The 24,330-nt window shown below is 40.6% G+C and overlaps 1 protein-coding gene across 8 annotated transcripts in view; it reads right to left on the bottom strand.

The window, feature by feature from the left end:
• Nucleotides 1-23,284, bottom strand: part of LOC143037550 (adenosylhomocysteinase-like 1) — a 290,562-nt gene extending 267,278 nt beyond the window's left edge. For 3 of the 8 annotated variants that reach the window (XM_076205959.1, XM_076205960.1, XM_076205961.1), the window contains exon 1: nucleotides 23,126-23,249. In XM_076205959.1, the coding sequence (XP_076062074.1) occupies nucleotides 23,126-23,212 (87 nt within the window). In that variant the 5' untranslated portion in view covers nucleotides 23,213-23,249. Of the gene's footprint in view, nucleotides 1-23,125 lie in introns of all 8 variants that reach the window. The other 5 variants (XM_076205964.1, XM_076205963.1, XM_076205965.1 and 2 more) reach the window with 3 other exon arrangements.
• Between the last annotated feature and the right edge of the window lie 1,046 nt (nucleotides 23,285-24,330).

The raw sequence follows: 24,330 nt of genomic DNA, 5'->3' as shown, positions 1-24,330 counted from the left end.
ATAGGTAATGCTGCGACCTTACATGCACACACACACACACCCTACTCCCCGCCCACGAGAGTTGGAGTAACAACCTGCAGCGCAGCGATACTGTAATCATTTCAGCCCTGGGCGGGATTCGAACCCGGACCTCCGTAGTGGCACCCAGGAAATCTACCAACCGCGCCACGAGTCGTGTGTGTGTGTGTGTGTGCGCATTAGTTTTTACAGTTCTATCACACAGACACACCCATGAGAAGTCCTGCAGGGTGAAGAGGGTGGGTGATGGACCCACAATCGTATACAACGCAGGTTTATACAACTGGAAACAGGAATTGGTTACTACTCCTCGATTTGATTATTTCTTTTAGTAATTGTTTTCTTGTTTCTGTGCTTGTTTACTTAGATGCGTGTCTGTTTATTTGCCTGTGTGTCTGTCTTCTTGTCTGTGTGTCTATTTTCTTGTTTGTGTGTCTGTGTACTCGTCTGGGTATTTATTTTCTGTTCACATATTTTTTTCTGTATCAAACCTGACTATGGGCAGTAGAAATATGTCAATATGCTTATCCAATACGACCCAGAGTATTCGAATTCACTGAGACCACAACTAGACTTACACGATTATAGAACACAAGCCCGCACCCATCAGGCCCCATAGGACATTAGACCTCAGAGGACATTTGACCACGAAAGACATTACGCCTCACAGGACATTAGGCCTCAAAGGGCATTTGACCTCACAGGACATCAGGCCTATTGTGCACTCAACCAAACAAACATCTACAACCTTGAGGATCACTCCTTCGTTCAACTGTGCATGCAGGATCCTGCAGCCGCAGCATGCGGGTGCGTGACCAGCCCTGCCGCAGCGTAGACCAAACCGGCGGCAATGCGCCGCAGATCCTGCAACGACTATGATGGTGAAGTCAACAATATTCTAACAATAAAATCACCGTAAATCCAAGATGACAACACAATCTTCATTATAAGCGACTAACAATCATTATCAAGCTAAAATATTGGAAATAAAAGAAATGTCATGATACCTTGCAGTCTATGTTTTCATGAAAATGCAAATAGAATAATAGTTGACTGCCAATCTGTCTGAAGGTCGTTTAGTAACACGGAGTTGTATTTTTTCTTTTTATTCATCTTTACCAACTGACGCTCACTGTAACCTACCCCAGTTTTCTAAAGACATATGACAATACTGCCATCAGCACGTCCTTTCGGGATGAAATTCGTTGTAAGACAACCAATACTGCCATTCAAGTCAGTCCCACCCCCCGCCTATGACGTAAAGAGGCAAATCAGTTCATGACTGGTTACGAAAATCGCGACAGCCAATCAGAACGGCTTTTAGTTCTACGTCATGTCGACGGGAGGCGGGCTCAGCCTGCTGCGTAATTCGATTCTGGTATGATAGTTACCCGTTTTCTAGAGCAACATGGATAATTTTACAAAGATTTCTTTAGAGTTAAATATCTATTTATATATCAATCCACTACTTGATATTTAATTTTGCAATGCTGATCATACCACGTTGGTATTTGAGTTATGCCCACACTACCGAGAACATTCGGGAATTTCCCTTCAATTCCTGTTGCGAAATTAGCCTTGTGTTTGTTTGTTTTAAATGTCTACCTTCATTGTTCACTATCCCTATGATCATTCCTACACACGTTATTCTGACAACATATGGAGGTGCCACGAAGACGAATAAAATATCAAATTAGTAGCCAGATTGGGGGTGAAAGCTATATAGTAGGTAGACATGACAGTTGGGATTTCAACGGACGACTGATGGGAGTTGTGATGGTCCGGCGGTTAGCAGGCTAGCTCATCTGTCCCATTCCCAGTAAGATGGACTTGCTCTTTGTTTATTTCAAACCTCGTTGGAGGGAATATCGCCCGTGTACATTTAGCAGAACCTTACATCGTGTCAGTCTTCATGATTTTGCATGCAGTAAACATTAAAAAAAAATCAAATCACGAACTGTATCAAATACACCTTTGACTAGAACGGATGCAATACTGACGTCCCAACACGGATAGGGGAAGGGTGGTGGGGAGCATGATGCTACAAGAACAAAGTCAAGATTTTTTTTCAACAGTTCTTGTTCGGTTTGGTTGGTAATCCTGAACTCTCCTCGCTGTCGTCGTTAACCAAACGGGCACTTTTTACATTTCTTAACAAATATTATTGAAAAACTAATTGGAGTGTCCATCATCTTTATGGACTATCAATGAGACGTTGGGTCATTTATTTGATACTTTATTTCATTTTGTTTTATCATTTTTTTTTCTTTTCGATTGAAATACTTGCGTACACATACCAGCATGACCAAACCCTCTTCCACAACTACCACCATAGCCTCCACCACTACCATGATCTCCTCCTCCACCAGAACCAACACTATGTCCTCCTTCTCCTCCATTATCACCATTCCTTCTCTACCACCACCACCACGAAGCTGGTACAAGCATCCAGCCCAGCCGGCGTACCGGTCCGGCTCTCTCCTAAGTTGCGTCATCAACGGACGACGACGACGGCGGCGACTTCGAGCATCCTGCTCATGCACGAGGAGGGGAAGGAGGGGGAGGCAATCCAAGCTGCTCTTATTCAACCTATGTACATAATATACAAAACTCAAATTGTTCGAAATAAACAAATGAATACACAAATAAATAAAAATAATTAACTAATAATTTTGTACCATCTGCAATATACAACTTTGTTAATACATCGACCAGATGCGGCAGAACCCCTGATTCTTACTAATAACAATAAACTAATAATACAAATAAAATACCTAAGCCATCTCCCTGAAACTCACCAGCACCGGAAGAGGTAACGGTAACCGGTAATCAGCAACTAGCGAGACTAACGATACTCAATCCCCCCAAAGAGGGAGGGGGGGGGCCACGGGGCCAGCAACCTTCCGTACAACTGTTCGCCTCCCCACTACCTACCCCCTCCTTTCGTTTTCTTTTCTTCTTCTTTCTAGTCCTCTTGCGACCACCACAGATGCGTAGTAGCGTTCTCGTGAATGGTGTATTTGCTGAGCAACGCCTTTTCGTTCGCGAGACGACCGCGCTAAACACCGGGCCACTACGACCCCCTCCAGGGGAAGACTACACATTGCACCGGACGACCTACCCACGTAGGAAAAGATTTCAGATAACCGGATGTATGAAATAGATTTCAACCTTCGAGACAGTTTTAACACATTCGTCTATAAAAAAAATACTGCCCACAAGAGCAACAAATTATATATATATATATATATATATATATTATATAAATATATATATATATACATATATATATTGTACATCTCATCACTTTACTTCTGCCCACATTCACTCGTGACTTTCTTCTCGCAAATCCTGACAGTCACCACCTGCTCCAGTCTCTCCTCTGAATCAGCCACAACCAGTGTCATCTGCAAACATCTGATTCACTTCAAATGTCCTTCCAATCTCCCCCTCACCCACCCATTCGAAATCTCTGCCTCGCATTCTCATGTCTACCTCCCTTTCCACCCCATCATTCTATTCGAACGCTGAACAAATATGATGACATCACACAGCCTTGATGCAGCCCCACATTCACCCCCAAACCAATTAATCTCCATTCTCGACCTTCACACATTCCCTACTAATGTATTTAACCGCCCTAAGCACTTCCACTCCATTACATACACTTGAAACTCCCGACACGCCGTACACCACACTCCCAATCTGAGTCCCTCGATGTCCTGCTTAGTTTCACTCGACGCTAACACATCCATCTTTCTTTTTATCTCGCTTCTTCCAGGCCCTCTTCGAGGGAGAAACTTACAAGAAGGGGATGTCAAAGTCCTCCCATTTAGTCGCCTTCTACGACACATAGGGAAGCACTGTCTTGAAGGCCTTGCCCTTCCACACACAAACACACAAACACACACACACACACACACACACACACACACGAGCTTAGGGAAATGAAGAGATAGAGGCTTGGAGGTGGTAAAGGATATATCTAAATGGAGCAGTACGAAAGTGAGACAGAAAAAGATAAGAAAATACATATATCCTTGTCTCAGATAAATTAATATTGTGTTGCTCTGGTCTGTGAATGTGCCTCCAATGGGTATATAATGCATAGAAATTTGCACGCAATACAACAAGTACGGCAAAAATGTAACTTCTTCAATTGACAATACCCCTCCCCTACGATACTGAATGTTTAATATTTTCTCGCAGATCAGAAATTCGGGAACTACACCATTACGAAACATCCAAGTCATGTTTATCAACTAAATAATTTTGTAAATATCTATTTTAAAACGTCCATTACTTCTGAGTGCTTATACTCAAGTAAATTAAATTGTATTATCATAAAATGGGACCAGTAGTTCAGAGACGGCCCACTTGGGTTCAGTGGCGCTACGATCAATGTTTACAGAGGATCAGCGAAATGCTCGAAACGGTGGAACACAATGGCTGTCAGAACTGCTGTCCCAGGTGCAGTAAGTCATGCAAGAATGGTTTTTAATAAAATAATTGTTTTGAACATTTATTCTTCTTTGGATTTTACGACGGGTACATATTTTTTTAATAAGCTTATAGCTCAAATAGACATTAGGAGAGGAGGGGGGAGGGATTTATTTTAGAGTCTTCAAATTATTTTGCCTTTTGGTCTATAACTAGGTCGGATGCGAGAAAATACAGTGATAAATAAAAATTTTATGAAATTATAATAATAAAAAATAATATATATACATTTTTTGGGGAAGGGAGAATTTAAATCTCTGCAAACGTACCAACGTCCGGTATTCTGGTACCGTACCAAGACAACTCTCAAATTACAGAATCCATTCCGACGACATGCGTCCAACGTGTACAATCGTCCACACAAGTTATTCCCTTAAACAAACAAATAAACACACAAATACAAATCTAATCGCTCTCTTCTTTGTGGTTCGTGACATGTTTCACTCCGCATGACGTCATGCAATTTCGTTCATTCAACCTTTCCCACAGTCACTCCTCCCGGTTAATCCTTCCTACAAAATTAGTGTCTGAACATGTATATTTCACCAGTACCAGTTTTCACAAGTTCAATTTCACAATCGAAATACAAACGGCCGTCACTGTCCACAATGTGTACTACAGATTCACCATGGTCTTGGATCATGTGTTGGACTCGTGATCGACAGCTATTTCCATCGCGGAAAAGAGCTCTGAGCTCATATGTGACCGATCTATGAGTAATGCTGTGACCTCAAACGCACACACACACCCAACTCTCTGCCCACGAGAGTTGGAGAAACAACCCGCAGCGCAGCGATACTGAGATTATTTTAGCCCTGGGCTGGATTCGAACCCGTACCTCCGTGTGCGTGTGTGACCAACTCTCAAGTCTTTAATCTGGTTAGCCACAAAACATTCCTTTCTTCTAAAGTTCTGGATAAAAGTTACAAGATTGGGCATGATCGCCAGGAAATTCCCATTATTCGCGCGTCACAATCACTTTCGCCAAGCCTAGCGACCATTTTCTAGCGTTAGAAAACGGAACTGTACAACCTTCATTAGCTATACGCATGAAAAATACCGGTAGATTTTCTTTAAATAAACCATTAAAAATAAATAAATAAATAAATATATAGAAAAACTAAAAATTCGGGTAAAATTCTGTTGACTAATTTTAGCGTTCGCCAAGACCGCTCGAAAGTACGAACCTGAAAGTCGACACCGCCAACAATCAGTTCGTTTACATAACAAGGCATTACTGCCCAGATCGGTTATTCCGGAAATATACTGAGATAATCATACTTGCACGCACGCACGCATGAACGTTAAATTGCGTTACCGAGAATAGACGTTACATTCCCAGAAGCTTACGTTCAAACTGCATTTTTTTTGCGTCGTCGGCCGAGTTTTATTACTGTTTGGGTCAGGGTACAGGTTAAGTCTGTTAACAACAGTCCACGCACAGTTACAGTTGTTGGGTTAGGTTAGGGTTTGGGCTGGGTTAGGGCTAGGTTAAGGTTAGGGTTAGGGCTGGGTTAGGGTTAGGGCTGGGTTAGGGTTAGGGCTGGGTTAGGGTTAGGGCTAGGTTAAGTTAGGTTAGGGTCAGGTTAGGGTTAGATCAGGGTTAGTCAAAGGTTAGGTTAAGCATAGTAATATCAGGTTAAGGTAGGATTAAGGCTACGTTAGAGTTGATTATGGGTGTTTACGCTAGGTTAGGTTAGACTGAGCAGCGCATGGAGTGCATACTAATCGAAAGCTTTTGAGGAATTTTGAAATAAATTAGTTTGTTGTACACAAAAGTATAAGTTGACACAAATTATGTTAACTGTAAATAAACAAGCCGGGAGAGAGTGCCCCCCCCCACTCTCTCCCGGGGAAGAAGGGGAGAGGGGAGAGAGAGAGAAGAGAGAAAAGACAGGCAAGATGTTAAAATAATTCAGCTTCCAAAACAGACAAACGAACCAACAAAGCAATTCACAACGAGAACTGGCGTGCTCTCAATACAACACAGATTCCAAATAAAATTACTAAAAGAGAATAATCACCTACATCAACATCGCTGTAATAAACTACTTTACTCAGCTCAAGGGAAGAGCTCAAGACTAGAACCTGGGGTCTCGGTCGCTAGTAACCCAGTTCAGGCAGGGGGGTCTCCCTAGGCTGACCAGATTTCTCAAGCGGGAATACGCTAGACAGCAGCTGAAATTATGCTCGATTAGAAAAAGAAAAAAACTAAATATTTTGTTCCTTCTAATACATTCGGTTTCTGTTATGCTTTTTTATTAATGAAGTAAATCTGCATTAGGGAATATGCTAAACTTAGCATATTTATGCTAAGCTTGGTCACCTTGGCTCCCATACCCCTTCCTGCCCTAACTGAATAAAATCACCTGTCGGCAACCATACTAACCAGGGGCGTCACCGTAATGGAGGAGGAGGAGGGGAGGGGGAGGAGGGGGGAGACCGTACTGAATAACCCGTACCACGAGAATCACTTACATGTATTACACCTTCAATACAGTTACCTGTACCCCATGGACTCTCTCTTTGAAGAGGAGAGGAAAGAGGAGGAGGAGGAGGAGGAGGACGGGAGTCATACATGGGACCCCATTTACTCCTCCACTCCCCCAGCCTTCACCTCAACTAAAATAATCGGTGACTTCACCACAACACATTAGCAGTGCGTCACCGTGTTGATACGGTTGGGGGCCATGCATTATGTATACACTGATTTGCTTAGTATCAATATATTCGGGGCCCAATGGGCGAGGGGCGATGGGGACCCCGTGCAGAATCCCAATGGCGCCCCCGGGGTCGCCCCAACGCTCAAGGACGCGAAGTCCCACGGGTTATTCCCATTTCGCCAAACCGCTTTGCCCAATTCCATGATTTCGCCAAATTTCGTGACTTTGTGTAACCCAATGTAACCTAATTTAATGCACCTTAAACCCAACATACACGAGTCGATTTTAACAATACCCAACATAGCCTAACCTGACCTAACCTGCCCCAACCTAATCTAATGGAACCTAACCCATTACAATGTAACCTAATATAGCCTGCTATAATGTATCCTAACATAGCAATATACGACATATTGTAACCCAATACAATTCAACCCAATGTGACGCAATGTAACCTAATATAATATTTATATTTATCAACCTATATAACTTTAATGAATCAATATTGGCATAAGAAAAAGGGGCGGCAACTGAAGAAGGAAAGGAATCTGTCTACTAACAATGCAGGTGAGGAAAGGACATCACCGCACTGTACACGTTGACATTAAAAGTTCACAGACAAGAACAACTACATCCACGAAGCAGATGAGCAAGACCAAAAGGCCATGAGAGCGAGAAGAGAGGAGAAAGTAGAAGAGAGAGAGAGAGAGAGAGAGAGAGAGAGAGAGAGAGAGAGAGAGAGAGAGAGAGAGAGAGAGAGAGAGAGAGAGAGAGAGAGAGAGAGAGAAGAGAGAGAGAGAAGAAGAGAGAGAGAGAAGAAGAGGAGAAAGTAGAAGAGATAGAGAGCGAGAGAGAGAGAAAGAGAGAGAGAGAGAGAGAGAGAGAGAGAGAGAGAGAGAGAGAGAGAGAGAGAGAGAGAGAGAGAGGAGGGGGGGAGAGAAAGTTTCCCCCCCAAACAAAACGATCGGTAAACAAAACGTGTCTGCAGTGGACACAACGATCCGACGATCCGAAACCTCGATAAACCGGCACTGCGCAACGCAAACCGAGTACCAAGGCGGGGCATCACGAGTTTCGACAGTCCATTCACCCCCTTGCGTCCTGCGTGGCCATTACTCTTTCATCCTGGCTCCCGCCAAACGAAACAGCAGCCTTAAAATACAAACACACAATAATCTATTCACTCCTTCAGTTTGTACGAAATTGTCCACAAGGGCAGAAATGCCGTTGAACAAGTCCACAACAACTCCGTCACTTCGGGGACGCTTTCTTTGCCCGAACAAAATCTCGGTCTAACATTACAACTTAACTTCTGAACAGGTGTTCAGTATACCCCAAGGATGTTGGCAGAGACTTCAACTCCTTTACAAGGGCGACGCCCCACCCTCGACCTCAATAAACTAAACGACCTGGCGTCGCCAGAGGAGGAGGACTCAATCCGATGAGCGTTGTCTTAAAACTCAAGAACCACGCCTGTACCTTCCCATCAAGCCTGCATGGGACACGAGGGGTCCCATCTCGTCCATCTAAAGTATTCGGTGTAACGACTTTCAACTCCTCTTCGTCGTGTTTGTCCGCATTTAGGAAATATTCACCCATTCTTCCTCATAAGTTCACATGATGCATATTGACTGCGTAAGTTTTATGCTGCCAGGAATTTAAGGACTTAAGTGATACCCCTACGGACCTGAGACACGCATTATTCTTTTATGAGTAATACCCCACCCCTCTCTCTTATGAAAAAAAAAAAAAAAATACCGCCATACTCTGTGCCTGCCGCACGACCAACCTCTTCGATTCTACACCGTCCCCGTGGATAGAATCGCTAGTCATCGGCAACCCTACAGGAAATTCTTTCTAAGCGTTTCGAAGTTCCTCTCCCCCCTCCTCCATTCCTCCTCCTCCTGTTCCCCCTTACTTCCTCCTCTTTCTTCCCACCTACCTCCCCCTCCTCCTCTTTCTTCCCCCCTACTTCCTTATCCTCTTTTTTCCCTCCTACTTCCTTCTCATTTTTCTTCCCCCTATTTCCTCCTCCTCCGCTTTCTCCCACTCGTACTTCCTCCTCCTCCCGTATTCCACCCTACTCCTCCCGAAATCGGCACAAGTTGCCTCACCGGTATGTTGACCTTTGGAACCGGGTCCTCCCGGCCGTCCCGCCCCGCCCCGCCCCGCCCCCCGGAGGTAATCAGCCGGTGCCTCAACACTCAATCCCGGGATGGCGTAAATCCCACACTGAACACAACCACCAGACGCTAACCAGAATCAAATGCACGAAGGAAGTTTCTGTCTCTACATCCTCCCCGTGGAAGGACCCGGTGCCTCGCAAGGTACAACGACCTAACCTGACCCCACTCGACCTGACCTACATACCGTGGGTACTTGCGAGACCTTTGCAAGATAGAACGAAGGCCTCTTATCAGACACACGGGTACTTGTAACCCCTTTCGAAGCTTATCTTTACCAGAATCGAGACCACACGGTCCTGTTCGCCCGACACGATGGACAAAAATAAAAACACTGCATCGTTGTGGCCATGGGAGGGAGATGACTCTATCCGACACCCGTCCAGTAGGCTACGGTAATTTCTATTCAGCTCTTGCTCTCAATCTTATAAACAACTCTGACTTCCCTCCATTATTTTCTCAACATAAATTGATATATAATTCTTGCAATGCGTGGACGACGGCTATTGTTATTTTTCAATTTTCATTCATTTACTTTTTTGTCACTGCCAAACATTTTCATTTAAGAACACCCCTGGCAAGCAGTTACTTTGACCAATTGTAAACATCTAAGCGTTGTGGTTTTACGGGGTAGACGTCAGATAGGATTATCTCCCTTTAGTCTCCAAAATCTGCTACTACACTCACCTCCACCCGGAAGTATAGTCCTGTGGGGCCGGTACACGATCCCCGGACTGATATATATATATGTATATATATATGTATATATATATATATATATATATACACATATATATATATATATATATATGTTTATACATATATACATATATATAAACATATATATATATATACATATATATACATATATATATATATATATATATATATATATATAGAGAGAGAGAGAGTGGAGAGAGAGAGAGAGAGGAGAGAGAGAGAGAGAGGGGAGAGAGAGAGAGAGAGAGAGAGAGAGAGAGAGAGAGAGAGAGAGAGAGAGAGAGAGAGAGAGAGAGAGAGAGAGAGAGAGAGAGAGAGAGAGAGAGAGAGAGAGAGAGAGAGGCGTCACCATGATCCTTGGCCAAACACCGCTACAGTTACAACGACTAAACCTACTATTCTTACTACAACAACGCCTTCTATCAGAACCACGTTTACTCACACTCCTATCACTACTACTAGAGACAGATGGCGCTCGCTAGCCGGTAAGAAGGGAAAAAATCGCTTCGCGGAGCAAGTCTGTTCTGCACTTTCCCCTGAGCGTTTAGCAAATGCCACTGGGACCGACACACTCCTACCCCTGCACCGACAGAGCACATTCCAGCTCCATCACAGACACTTCACAAGTTAATACGATAACCACGCACCTAACTATCCTGATTTTCCTCAAATAGCAGGGTCAAGATTCGTAGTTAAACAATAAATTTATATATTAAGCATGACAAAATCGCTGAATAATATTTAAACACAAGAAAAACGAACCTAATACAATCATAATGTCGGTTCGGTCTGAATCAAGGTAGGTGACAGCGCGGTTGGCCTAATTTGGTAGCATTAAACTACATTCATCTCTCAGAACACAAACTACTGGCTGAACTTTACACACGGCAGTGTTCCATATCACGTTAGCTGGATGAGGCAGTAGGATGTAACCCCATAAGAGGAGAATGCCAAGCAATGTTGTTACTTTCCGTGGTGCCCCCACCCTCGGTAACCGTGTTAATATCGAGAATCTCGCACTTCAGAATACACTATATATATATATATATTATATATATATATATATATATATATATATATATATATAAACACACACATACATAACACTGCGCAAATGATCCTTGTGCAACGGACAATCATCTAGAATAACGAATAAACACGATACGCAGCAGAAACCTCTCTGATAGCTAAAGTCACGCACCCACTGTAACTATCCACCAACCCATGCTGGTACAAGCCACACGAGGCAAATATTTCACAAATATTGGTTATAAACGTGGAAAGTTGTTCGTATACAATCGCAAACAGATCTCCAATAAACTATGGTTTATTCTAATACGCACGCTCGCTTGAGCGCGCACACACGATTGTATTTCCTCGTTGACTCCAATTTTCTGTTCCCTATCTATCATACCTAACTTTAAATTATTTTGCGATTAAGAGATTTGGCTGTCTTCTTTCCAAATTATTTCAGGAGTTGCTGCACCTGTTAAAAATATATATTGTATATCTATCAGGCAAATCATGTTCCCATTAACGCCTTCCCTTCCTAAAACAAGAAATCCTGTTAGTTTTGTGTCACTTGAGGCATCATTGTGCGCAAAGACATAGGAATAAAAATGGTCAGATTCATTTGCCAAACTAGGCCATAAGTCTTTATGTGTAATAAAAACTGAAACTCTTAAAAATTTGTGGCTTCAGCTGCACTAGTGACCGGTAGGGAAAAATGAGATGAGACCGGCTTGTTTAACCTAAATCATAACCTATTTGATCAACACTTCATTGAACCAAGAAGGATGCAAACCAATGAAACCAATAATAATACAATTCTTCACACTACACCATTTCACAAATACAAATCTAAAACATTCAATGCAAAACAACTGTGATTACACATTAATACAACACAGGCAGCCAAAGAAAAGCAGAGAAGATAGGCATTACTTGTGTTACAAAAAAGGAAACTATCATGAACATATAGTTAAATAAATAAATAAATAAAATTAAAAAAATAGGGAAGGGGGCAGCCCAATAAAAGAGGAAGTAACCATGAACTACATTCCATGTGAATCTGATCGAGATGACTAAATTATCTAGATATAATAACATTAAAATATATAAATAAACCATATTGAAGGCATAAAAAATTTATATAAAAAGAGGAAACTATCATGACAAGCAAGAATTGCATTCACTGAAACATGAATGCTGTTAGGAAATGAAAATGGATTATATTAAAACAAATAAAAAACATTCATGCAACATGACAATCAATCAGTAAATCAGTGACCTGGGGGTGGAGGTTGATGATGCTATGAGAGTGCATATCCACAATCACCCTTCTCCTATCCTGTGGACTTCACAAGCTCAATGCAGACTTCCAATACCTCTCCATTCTCCCAGCATATGCAATTTAATTCATGCAACCATGACCTACATAGACACCCCCTTTCAGTGGTCCTACTAGCAGGGTCATTGTCCACGACTAGTTTACCTGCACTCTCTTTGTGGGCAATCCTGTGCTCTTCAGGGCCCAGGTGACAATCCCAATAATTTTATATATCTTTGTAATTATCAGACCTATTCGTACTAGATCATAAAGAAATCCTGAAATGAGGTGGAAGTGACAAGAATTATGAAAAAATACCAATGTTTCTCAGAATCATGGTGGCTCAACTCACCTGAAGAATATCAACAAAAGCGGTCTTCCTATCTCAGTTAAACTAAATGTTCAAGTAAAATCATCTTCACTAAGATTATGAGCATATAGATTAATATAATTTCCAGGCAATGCGTGAAATAATTATGATAATCTTGTAAAGCAGAAATGTACCTTACAAGAATAAAATATCTTCTGTTATTTACACATCAACATTGCTAACAATGACTACATTAACATCAATAACCCTAACTAAAATACAGATTCCAATGACCCCTATGGAATCCTTTGACCAGACCTGTCCATTAAGTGTCCTCTATGCAATACACTACTACCATTCTGCACTTCATATCAAAACAGGAACCATTGACAGATACCTGTTCAGAGATCTGACATATGAGAGGACTGCAATTCGTCAATGATATAATTCCCTATTGCCTCTCATTTTCTATGAAATTGAGATAACACAATAACTATTCTAAAAAAATTACTATTGTCTTTGTTATTATTTTGTTTTTCTCTTCAATCAGGAAAGTGGTATGATGATAGACACTACTCTATAAAGGCCCCAAAAATATCAGCCTTGATAACAATTAATCTAACCTGGTTTTAAGAGGTTTCATATAAAACAATACCAAGGCTAAACATGAAAGGATAGCTAAGTATGGCAAGTCAGTACTTAGGAAATGTTTTGGCATCCCCCTAGGGACCAGAATCATACATCATTTACCTACATTAGAGTAAAATTTCTACTCATAAAAGAATGAAGAGATGCTTTTGTAATACTAGTGTCCTTCCCACCATCCCCACTTCTATGACTACCCCTACCTTCTTCTACTCCATGGTGTTGGTGGTGTGGAGGTAATGTGACGAAGAATACCACTGTGTCCCTACAAATGTCTTAGAATGGAATGGGGTGAGTGGACTACCTATTTTTCTATCAAGAAAAATCTGGGAGGAAGACACTAACATGAACCCTAGCAACTGGGTCATTTAATGTGTTGTAAAAAATAAATTTAACAAGGCCCCACCTCAGTGACTCCAACTGTTACACCTCTGAATTCCTGCAAGTTATACACATTCTACTGCACTGTACCTGTGCAGTACTGGAATATCTATACAGTACTGTAGTGTTAATGGAGAAGTGAAGATTTCAAGTTTTATTTCACTTTAGATTTCATTCATGCACTTATACTAATACAGTAATTAGTACAATGTAATCAAGCACTTTAAGGTACTGTGCCGAAGGACTATCAATCAATAAATCCACTCCCTCGGTGCTCTTTTGGAGGAAAACCACAACCCCAGGAACCCAGGAAACTGGCCACGGACACCAGTTCATCCTATAAATCACTCTCGAAGACATTTGTGTTGTTGTCTGGAGTGAAGGACAGTGGTCCGTGTCCCCCATGTAAAGGTTGAATCTTGGACAATTGGCATTTGTTGCCAGGCTGATTCTGTGTTGGTATTACTTTAGTGTGGGATGGTGACCTACTGGTAGATTAAATGTGGCCACATTTGTCTGCATTGGGAGTAATTTATCTAGTGCATTGACATTTGGGAGTTTGGAGTACAGTTTTTTGTGGTCTGTCATAGATCACTTGTTTTAAATTTGTGCCTCTACATTTTAGTATTTATGTATTATGGAATACTGGGGACAAGTTGTAGCTGTCTGTGGGATTGATTATCTGTTGCAAATGGTGGAATAAGTTTCTAAAGTGATTTGAGCAGTGGATGGTTTCGAGGGCTCTTGCAAAGAACTTTATGACTATTGTTTTCATGTACTGACCTATGAGCAGGATCTTGGTTTCTAAGTGTTAATGTTCTATTGGCATTGATTTGGTACAGTCAGTCAATATTCTCAATATTTTTTTTTTCATAAAGCATTAATTTTCTTAATTATTGGACATGCTGTGGATGCATAATTAAGTGTAGTTCTAATGTTGCTCACATACAATTATTAGTTTATCCAGTCCAAGTCATGACCCTCCAACTGCTCTCAGTATGTTAAATTTCTTATTTGCCTTCCCTGTAAGGTCTGAGCATTTTTTGACAACAATATACAGCACAGAAGTTATACTCTCAAGTGAAGGCAAAGTGTGTAGCAAATGTACATACATATACCAAATGCCCTTTCCCCATAATATGGGGGGTGGCAGAGTCAAATCACACCCATTTCATATACAAATCCTATTTGACACCATCTCCCATCTCAGCACCTAATATATGAAGGGTTACCCCTGTCCCCTGTCACATACATGCCCTCCATACTAAATGCAAAGCCAAACACTTGTTATTGGCCATGAGGTGAGGTTGACAATTCAACCTGACCATTAGGCAAGTCTTACTATAGCTGCTATGTTGGGCTATTATTGTTAAGTCATCTGTACATGTGAGCACCTTGGTATTTAGCTCCAGTTTTGAGATGGGGAGGTAGTGTGTGAGTAGGTCAAATAGCATTGGTGACAGTATTGCACAACAATGCCAACTAATGGCTGATGAACTTCCTAACTGACAGATGATGAAAGGTATCACAGAACCATCACATGTATTATAAGGAACTAAAAAATGCACAACTACAGCAGTCCCAGAGCAACAGATACCAAATGCCTAACATCCAACCAGCATACAGAAGGCATATCACTGTCCTACACTCACACAAGAAAATCTCTTCACTGAGTGACTTGTAGGTTGATCCAGTAACTGGTTTCCTGGTACCCACAGGTCTCCTGCAAGAGAAAACTGGACAACAGATTGATTGTACTCCTCACACACCATACCAAATGAACAAAGTCAATCTGTTGCCACTGCTCTCAACTACAGAAGACCAATGGCCCTCAGGTAACGAATTCTGGTGCCCAAGTAAAATTCTTTATATGAGCATGGAGAAACTTCAGGGGAGGAATTAAAGTAGCATATCAAAGGACCCAACATATTTGGAAAGACTGAGAAAATAAATTTACCAAGGCTGGCACACTGAGACCAAGTTGTTAATATTAACCATTTGTGCTTTACAGGAGTATGATGACTCACATAACATCCTGTCTTTCTATATATTTATTTTCTGGGTAATACAACAAGTGTGCACATCTGGTAGGTATATATTCATTAACAAAAATCATAATTTTCTTAACCTTTGTAGGCTACTACAACCAAGAAAAAAGAAAAGAATAGAAAAAGCATATGGTATATAAAAATATTTTTTCTATCTATTCTATCTATATACCATGAACTTTTCCCCTTTATAAGGAAGGTAGCTAAAGTCCCATCCACCACTCTCAGCTCCTCATGGATGATGCATCATCCCTGTATCCTGCCCACTGCCCTGGGTCAGAAGCAATGTACCAAGACACAGTACATCCATTTAATCAGTGACCCTCCCTCTCTGTCCCATTAAAAAATATTTTTAAGTTATAATAATAATTCTTGCCTAGTTTCAATGACTGGAAACCTACAGCCACATAGTAGTTGGCAACAGTCCTCAGGACCTCCATCAGATCTTTCTATGAAGAAACAATGGACTGTCATCTGTGATGTAATCAGAGTGGGACTGTTTCTATGTCACTGGCTTATAGTAGTAGTAGGAGAGCAATCACTAATAGTCAGCTCTAAAGATTTATGTGAAAATATAGAGGAGTTTTGGTTAAAATTGGTCAAAGATCTTGAACCCAATCTGGAGACAAAGGCAGTGAGGGGATTAATGGGATTTGAAAGCAGACAGCTCTTCCAATTTCCTGGACCACCACTGGCAGGAAACCAACATTGGTTCTTCCATCAGTTCTTACTCAGGAAACAAATGATGACATGACTGGACAAGAGCATAAGTGTATTCACAGCCAACCATACCTATCACTGCTCACCTATTCTTTATTGTATTTACACTTTATATCTTAAAGTACCTACCCAAATCAGGCCTTAAGTGCCTTTATATTCTATGTCTGTTAAGCAAGTGAATTTATTCAGGAACAATCTCCATTTAATCCCAAAAATAAGATGTTAACTATACCTGGCCATATCAGATCTGTATTTATATCAAATTTGTTGACGACAAATAACTAAATTTTCCGAATTGTACTGCTCTTTACAGAGTCAACATCAGTAAAACCCATTTTTTGAAGGAATAGTAGTGGGAAAAATATGGTCTTGGATCTTAAAACTATAATAACTGTCAAGGACAACTTAAAATGCTGCCAAATTTTGAAAGGGATACTTAAAAAAATTATAATAACAAAGTACATAATATGCAAAACATCAGAAGCATTGCATGTTCAAAGATTAATCATGAGTACAACAGGAACTATCTACTGGTGGTGATACAGAAACAGTCCCACATTAATACAACAGATACAGTGGTCCAACATTTCTTCCCACTGATCTCTGGGAAGGTCTGAGGATCATTGCCAGCTATGTGCTGTGTGGCTGTGGGTTTCCAGCCAGTGAAACTCAAGGCAACCCTTCAAGAAATAAACCACCCTATGACATAAAAATACTTCCTCAAATCTAATCTATACCCAGCATGCTTTATCTATTGTGACCCCTTATCCTGTTCTTCATATCTAAAAAAAAAATTAAGCTTCCTACCTTTGGATTATCTGTGCCACTATCACATAAACAACTGTATCATACCCCACCTTAAGCATACCATCTCACAAGGTTCTCTCACCTATCTTAGTGTTGTCTATAAATCTGCATCATACCCATTATGCAAGTGTCTGGGTTGAAAATAATGCATTCTAAATATTGCCTGACAAATTATTTACTTAGTACAATACTATAAACAATGCCACCATAGGAAAGGGGTTAATCAAGATGGTGTCACTATCACTACTAATAGATGAACTACAGAGATGAACAAAATCACCCGGTTACAACCAGAATGAAAAGAGGGCACCACCCAGTACTGAAAGGGCTGATCCCCTCAGCATGGCAAGATTTTCTGATCTAAATGAAAATTACTTGGATTTAAAAGCTTAAGTCCACTGAGTAACTCACCACTGAAGCAAAGTGGATTGAGAATAAGTTCCAGTCTTTACAAGTAAATGCCTTGGGAGATTAAAAAGTATAATACTTGTAAGAAATAGACATTTGGGAATGGATGCTAAGAGGAGATAGTATGAAGGGGTGATTGTACAGACAGCACTATATGGGACAGAAACATGGAACATAAGAGAGAATGAGTTTAAATGTGTTTGAGAAGTATGGTAGGAGTTACTAGGATGGAGAGAGAAATGAGGTGAGGAGGAGAGTGGGGGTGGAATAGGAGTTGGGAGATAGGGTTGATGAAAGATTATTGGGATGGTGTGGACACATGGAAAGAACAAGTGAAGAAAGATTAGTAAAAGAAGTGTGGAAGGCAAAGGTGGATGGAGTGAACAGGAGGGGGCAACCAAGGATATGATGGATAGATGGAATAAAAGGGGCATTGAGAAAGAGGGGAATGTTTGTTGAGGAAAAGAGAAGACAGAAGATAGGGGTGAGTGGAGAATGGTTGTATATGGATGATGCTGTGATGCATGGAAGGGAGTGGGTGGGGGATGGGGAGGTTAGGGAGTGGTTATGTGTGAATGATATTTTGATGCAGCCTGAAGGGATTTCTCCCAATCTTCTCTTTTTCTGCATGAGGGGATGGATAGGAGGATCCCCAATTAAATGAAGTGGCCTTGCTATGAATGTGCTAAGACTTGTTGCATTGCTTCTGACCCAGGGCAATGGACAAGATTCAGGGATGACCCAACATCCAGGAGGAGCTAAGAAAAGAGGAAGGGGTAGTGAATAGTAGCGGAGTGGGTGGGGATGAAATGGAGTGAAATTATGCCTTTAGACTTTGGCTACCTCCCTTGTAAGGGGGAAAAATCCCTTGGCATGTGTATATATACATCTTATTTTCAAATTGTTAAAATCTTAATCTTATCATTACATCAATCTTTGTTTCAACTGAGAAAATGTATACCAGAAGCACAGTATTCAAAAAGATCAGATGGAGAAATGTTTCATTCATATTTTTTCTTGAATGTTTATACATAATACATACAAAGAAATATACATCGTATTTTTCCTGATAATAAAGACTGAGTATTGCCTTGATGGTGAGCTGTAGATAACTTTGGTGCCTCTTCCATCACTAAACTTAAAGCAGCATTATTTTTTTCCCCAGCCAATACCCACCATTTCATAACTTTAGGTTTCTACTGTTACAACCTATATGAAGCCTGTGTAATAACCTTTTGCAAGTGAATTGCTACATTATCTCCTTCCGTGAACCTGAATAACCTGGGAACTACGAACTACTGTTAAAGCAGTTTGTCCATAGATTCTGTGCATTGAATGAAACGTTTATAAATAAAGGGTCATACTTATTACCGACAACTACTGTCAACTCTGATGATAGACACTGTTTTTAGTTAATATTGGAGTAAATAAATTATTTCACCTATATTTTATCATGTAAGTTTTAAAGCATTTGGCTGCATCAATATTGAGATTTAAGATGTGATACACTACTTAGAACTCATAGTTTGACGCAAACTTTGAGGTGCCATGGAATACTCACTAATGGAAGTCTAAGGATGAACCTATCTTGAGTGTTAAGTAGTAAGAATAGGATTAGGACTAAATGGTCTTACGAGTACATTTTAATCTAAAAAAAAAAAAAAAAAAAAAGTCTCCAAACTAACATCAAGTTGTCTGTAGCATATCACATTTTAATTACCTCAATATGGATGTGGCCACATGCTTTAAAAATGAGATATGATAAAATATGGCAAATAATTATATCAATATTAACTAAGAACACTTTATATCATCAGAGCTGTCAGCAGCTGTTGATAATTAGTACAACCGCAAATAAACAGATTCAACCATGCCGTAAATCTTGGTACATTAAATATAATATTGTTATTATTTAAAAAAAATGTTCAGTAATGTAGCCACAAGTGCATATACAAGTGTGGGAGACAGACTAAAACATCTGAAGCACTGAAAGTGTCTTGTGTTGTCACATTTCTGCAGGAATTTTCATATTTTGGTCAAAATCTTTATTCTCCAGAATTTGTCCATAGCTACTGAAAACAAAGTATATTACTTCATTGGCCATAGTTTCTAGGTTCTTCTGTAGTTACTATATCTTTGGTGTAATCTCTTCACATTTTCCCCTAATTAACACAATTCTGTGATATAACCTACTTTGTTATGGTTGTTGTTGATCTGTCCATGGTATCACTGAATTATAACACCTGGACAACAGAAGGAATAGATCTCTCCAGGACACCACAGGTTCTCTACCCCAGAGATGTTCTGTTCAGATCTGTGCTGTCTGCTGTATCCTGATACTACAGATATGTTATCTGCTGTGATACACCTATGTTACTATGTCCTCAATATTGCAAGATGACTGCTGAATAACCATTATAAGTGTAATATATCACTTGTAGGTATTGTGGGCATTTGTATGGTAATGAAATTGACGGCAGGTACCTGTGAGATGGATGTCAGAAAGACATCTAACTACTCCCATCTTCAAAACTTGTAAAAATCATTATTTCCATTTGGATGTGTACCCCCAATAGTATCCAAACTATGCCCAAGAACTCTCTATCAACTATTAACCACAATTCCTCCACATTTTCAAACATGGAGACCCGATATCCAATGACTTTCCTTCCTCTTACTACAACAAAACATTCCTAGACTGATGCAACACAGACACTGGTTGAAAGGTTCTTACCAAAGAGACCTACGGGAAAGCCTAAGGACCATTGCCAGCTGCTGTTGCGCTGTGGGGTTCCAGTCAGTGAAATTCTGGGCAACAATTGTTATTTCATAGATTTTTGTATCAAATCACACGTCAAGATGTTTGCAGATGCCAAACATTGGTCTCTGGATATGAGTGACCTATGGATGTTGTTTGTGTGCAACAAGTGACTAAGGCTGTACCCATAATTGCATTGAGATTAATGAGGCATGTGCTGTATTTCTGTGTAATATTTTGTGTATGGTGTAAATGTCACAGAGGTGCTGTATGCAACAAGGTATTTATGTCTGGAGTGAGTTGTATGCAATTGTTATGTACAAGGTAGATTGATGCAAAATTTGTCTGTTACTTGTAAAGTGTGTTTGTGGACTTGTATAGTGCTACCTTAAATCAACTGATGATAAGGAGTTGCTACTGTCTGTGTATGTATGATCGCATTCTATTAGTGGATACTTCATACCAATGGTTAATGAGTATGTGAATGATGTTATCAGTGTTAAGATGCAGTATGTATGTGTTGTTGTCTTCATGTGTGTGTGTTGGCTAACTATGCATGCAAACCAAATAGCATGGATGAAAGTACAAAGCCTTGTGGTTTTAGATGATGTGGCTGATCCTGCATGCACAAATAATTGCCCACATTACATTTGTTTACCATTATTCTGTGTTATGCACAGGTGATGTAAAATTCAAATAAATATGGAGTCAAAAGTTTCCCTTACATCTACTGTATTAGTGTAATGCACCACTTGTCATATCCATCCAGTATGCATTGTATGAGGTTAGTGCGTAGTGTAGCTGCGGTGAATGCAGGAACAATAGTGAACATGAGTAGGATGTTTGCATTGATGTTCAAGACCACTCTTGCCATTACTTTGGATGGTGTGCAGAATACATGACGACTATTTGATGAATCCATTGTGAATTTTGCCAGGTTTAAGAATAAGGATTTTTCTCTTTTTCTGTTTATCTTCTTTTTCTTTCTGCAGCTCATATCCAGTGTTTGGGATGTATGCATTATATAAATGGTGTCTGGACAGTATTCATTTCTGGTTCATGCCTTTATCAATTTAACTGATATTTCTGCCACCTATACATCCATTAATACTTCTGTTTACATTGTATTTGTGAGGTGCATAAGGTACTCAACTCAAGTTTTTTCTACCCATAAGTATTAATTATTGTATAGTAATACCACTCATTTGACTGGCATACCTACAGATTTTAGTAACCTCTTTCACTCTTATTACTGTCCCCATCAGCCAAACTCAAGCAAAAGGGGTGGCAACTTGGTGAGTGCATAACTGTGGTGAATATGGATACAAGGTCCAATGGAAAGTGATGTCTGTGTCAGGATGAAATGATCCGCAAGTTGATCTTATACAAATGATTTTAGTATAGCAATAGGATGTTGCCCTATTCTTTGCAGAAGGGAATGTATGTTTCAATGTCTGAAGTTATTCCATCCATTGTTGACACAGCTGAGATGGATCCCCACTGAGGCCCCCTGAGGGACAATGCAGCATCTGTACCTCACCTCAGTAGCTTAATCCTGCTTGGTAAGGTTATATATATAGTGAGAAAGGCATGTTGAGGGTTTATTTGAACAAGTCTGGTTTCAAACCTTGGGGTCATATGAAGGGCACAAGACCACACATCATATCAGCTATGAACAACAAGTTTTGAAAAAATGACATACATGATGGTGTGGGGTTTTGAACTTCAAATTTTCAAATATGCATATGGCGCTGTGGTTATCCATGCCTTCATTTTTTTCTAATCCTTCGATGAATATTAGATTATTATGTCATTTCTCGAAACTTTTATCTCCTTTACCAAATGGGTATAGTTATGAATAAGCTTTTCTGTTTGTCTTTGTTGATAAAGTATACTGTTTTTGCAATCTATGCAGTCTGGGACACAGCCAGGTGAGTTTCCACAATGAGGCCAACAGGTACTATGAGGAAATTTTGTGACAAATCTGACAGACCGCCTTTGGAGGAGGTTCATATAAGTCGTAAATAAAGTACCGGTTAGCATATATAATTTTCCCTGGGTCCTACCCATGGACATAATCCTCCTTTTTCTCAATCTCCTGTCTAAGAGATCATATGGTCGTTCAGTCATTTTTTTACGTCTACGCTGGTGCGACAGAGAACTTCGAAATACTAATATTTCTGCCTTCAATCTCCTCCCACACTAAACTCAGTCCATTCGGATGCATCTCGACTGCATGCATTTGCTATTTTTACAACGAACCGGTTAAAGGAAAACTACTATTGTACAAAAGTTTAATGCTTGCTACAATCAGCTGATGTTCTACGCACGTAGTCAGCTGTTTTTCAAAGTAAACAAACCTTTCACCAATGCCCTGACAGAATCACCCTACGAAACGTCAAATAATGCATGCCCTATACCACAGGACTGATAGGTAGCGAGTGCCAAAGAAGAAAACTACAAATAAAAAATATACGGCGGCAATTTCAAGGAACACCGGGCCTTCGACGTGCAGACAGTCGTGGGGAAAGCCTAGCATATTTTCTACTGGGTTAAATCAAAACCATGCGACGATGCGTGCGTTAACACTCAGTTCTGTTCACTTCATATGTATCTTAATTATATTTTTACTTACCTTTTCGCCACTAGACATGCTCTTGGCGGGGTCCAGTGAACGTTTATCATCAGTGGTAGCCTTGGGATCAGCCACAGATTCAGACATGTTCACTTGTTGAAGCACCAAGCAAGACTGACTAGAGTGTGGTGCTGCGCCCTAGCGGATCCCGTATTAACCCCTTGCTCTCCACACTATCCCCCAACCTGCCTGTTCCCATGAAGAAAACTCCATTTTGTCACTGATTCAATGAGACTATAGTGATAAGTCATATCAACTTGTACTAAAATCAACTAAAATTATTGTGATATACATATATTTTCCAACCAGAACTCAGACAAAATCCAGCATTCAAGTGACTGAACTGGAATCAACTTTCCGGGTTTCCAGCCCCCCCCCCTCCACTATATCCCAGCCAACTTGAACAACTTTATCGGTTATCTTAAGGTGAATAAACTACCTTGTAACTTCACAAGTCCAAGCATAGAATGCTGAGACACCCCCAATACCTGCAACCACTGCCAGTAAAACAAATATTCATGTAATTTTGCAATATAACTAAGAAGTGAAGAAAAAACAGTCATAATTAGAAATCCAAAACTTAATCCCTTCAGTGAGCAGAAATTAATTTGGATACGAAACTACGTATCAGTTGCTCAGTTCAGTTGTCTGTATGTACTTCTGAGCTTCGGACAACATTGCGTTCTCTTCGCTTCAACATGGTCATGATCTCATCAATACAGAGCCAGAGGGTGCGTTGATTCACTCACACACCGGCGCCAGTCCCAACGGTTTCTCCGAACAAGCTCCCACGCAGCCGCCCTTTCCATTCCATTAAGCTCTCGGCCAGGATTTGTAGACCTGTGGGTGTCCCATTCGTTTCCTCCACTGAGAGCTCTCTCCTGTCGAGACAACCTTGTGAATGAGAACAACATCAGGGACACGTACTACATGTCATAGCTGGAGTTGATGTCCATGGCCTATGCTGGAAACGGACCTAGGCTGCCTCATGGAACTGTCTTTGGTGTGATACATCCATTCTAGCGAAACTCCACGAGTCTACGAAGGCCCTTGGTACTATATATCGAGGCTCCTCCTTACGTCAGCAACGTCCATGTCTTACAGCCGTACAACCAACAGCAAAACACGGATCACGAGTGACTTGAAGAGTCTGGTCTTAGTCCTCCTGCATAGATATCAGCAACGCCATGCACTGGCTGAGAGAG

The sequence above is a fragment of the Oratosquilla oratoria genome, chromosome 22 (assembly GCF_046742065.1).
Source record: "Oratosquilla oratoria isolate Oo_2021 chromosome 22, ASM4674206v1, whole genome shotgun sequence".
Lineage (NCBI taxonomy): Eukaryota > Metazoa > Arthropoda > Malacostraca > Stomatopoda > Squillidae > Oratosquilla > Oratosquilla oratoria.
This window is presented reverse-complemented; position numbering and strand designations above follow the sequence as displayed.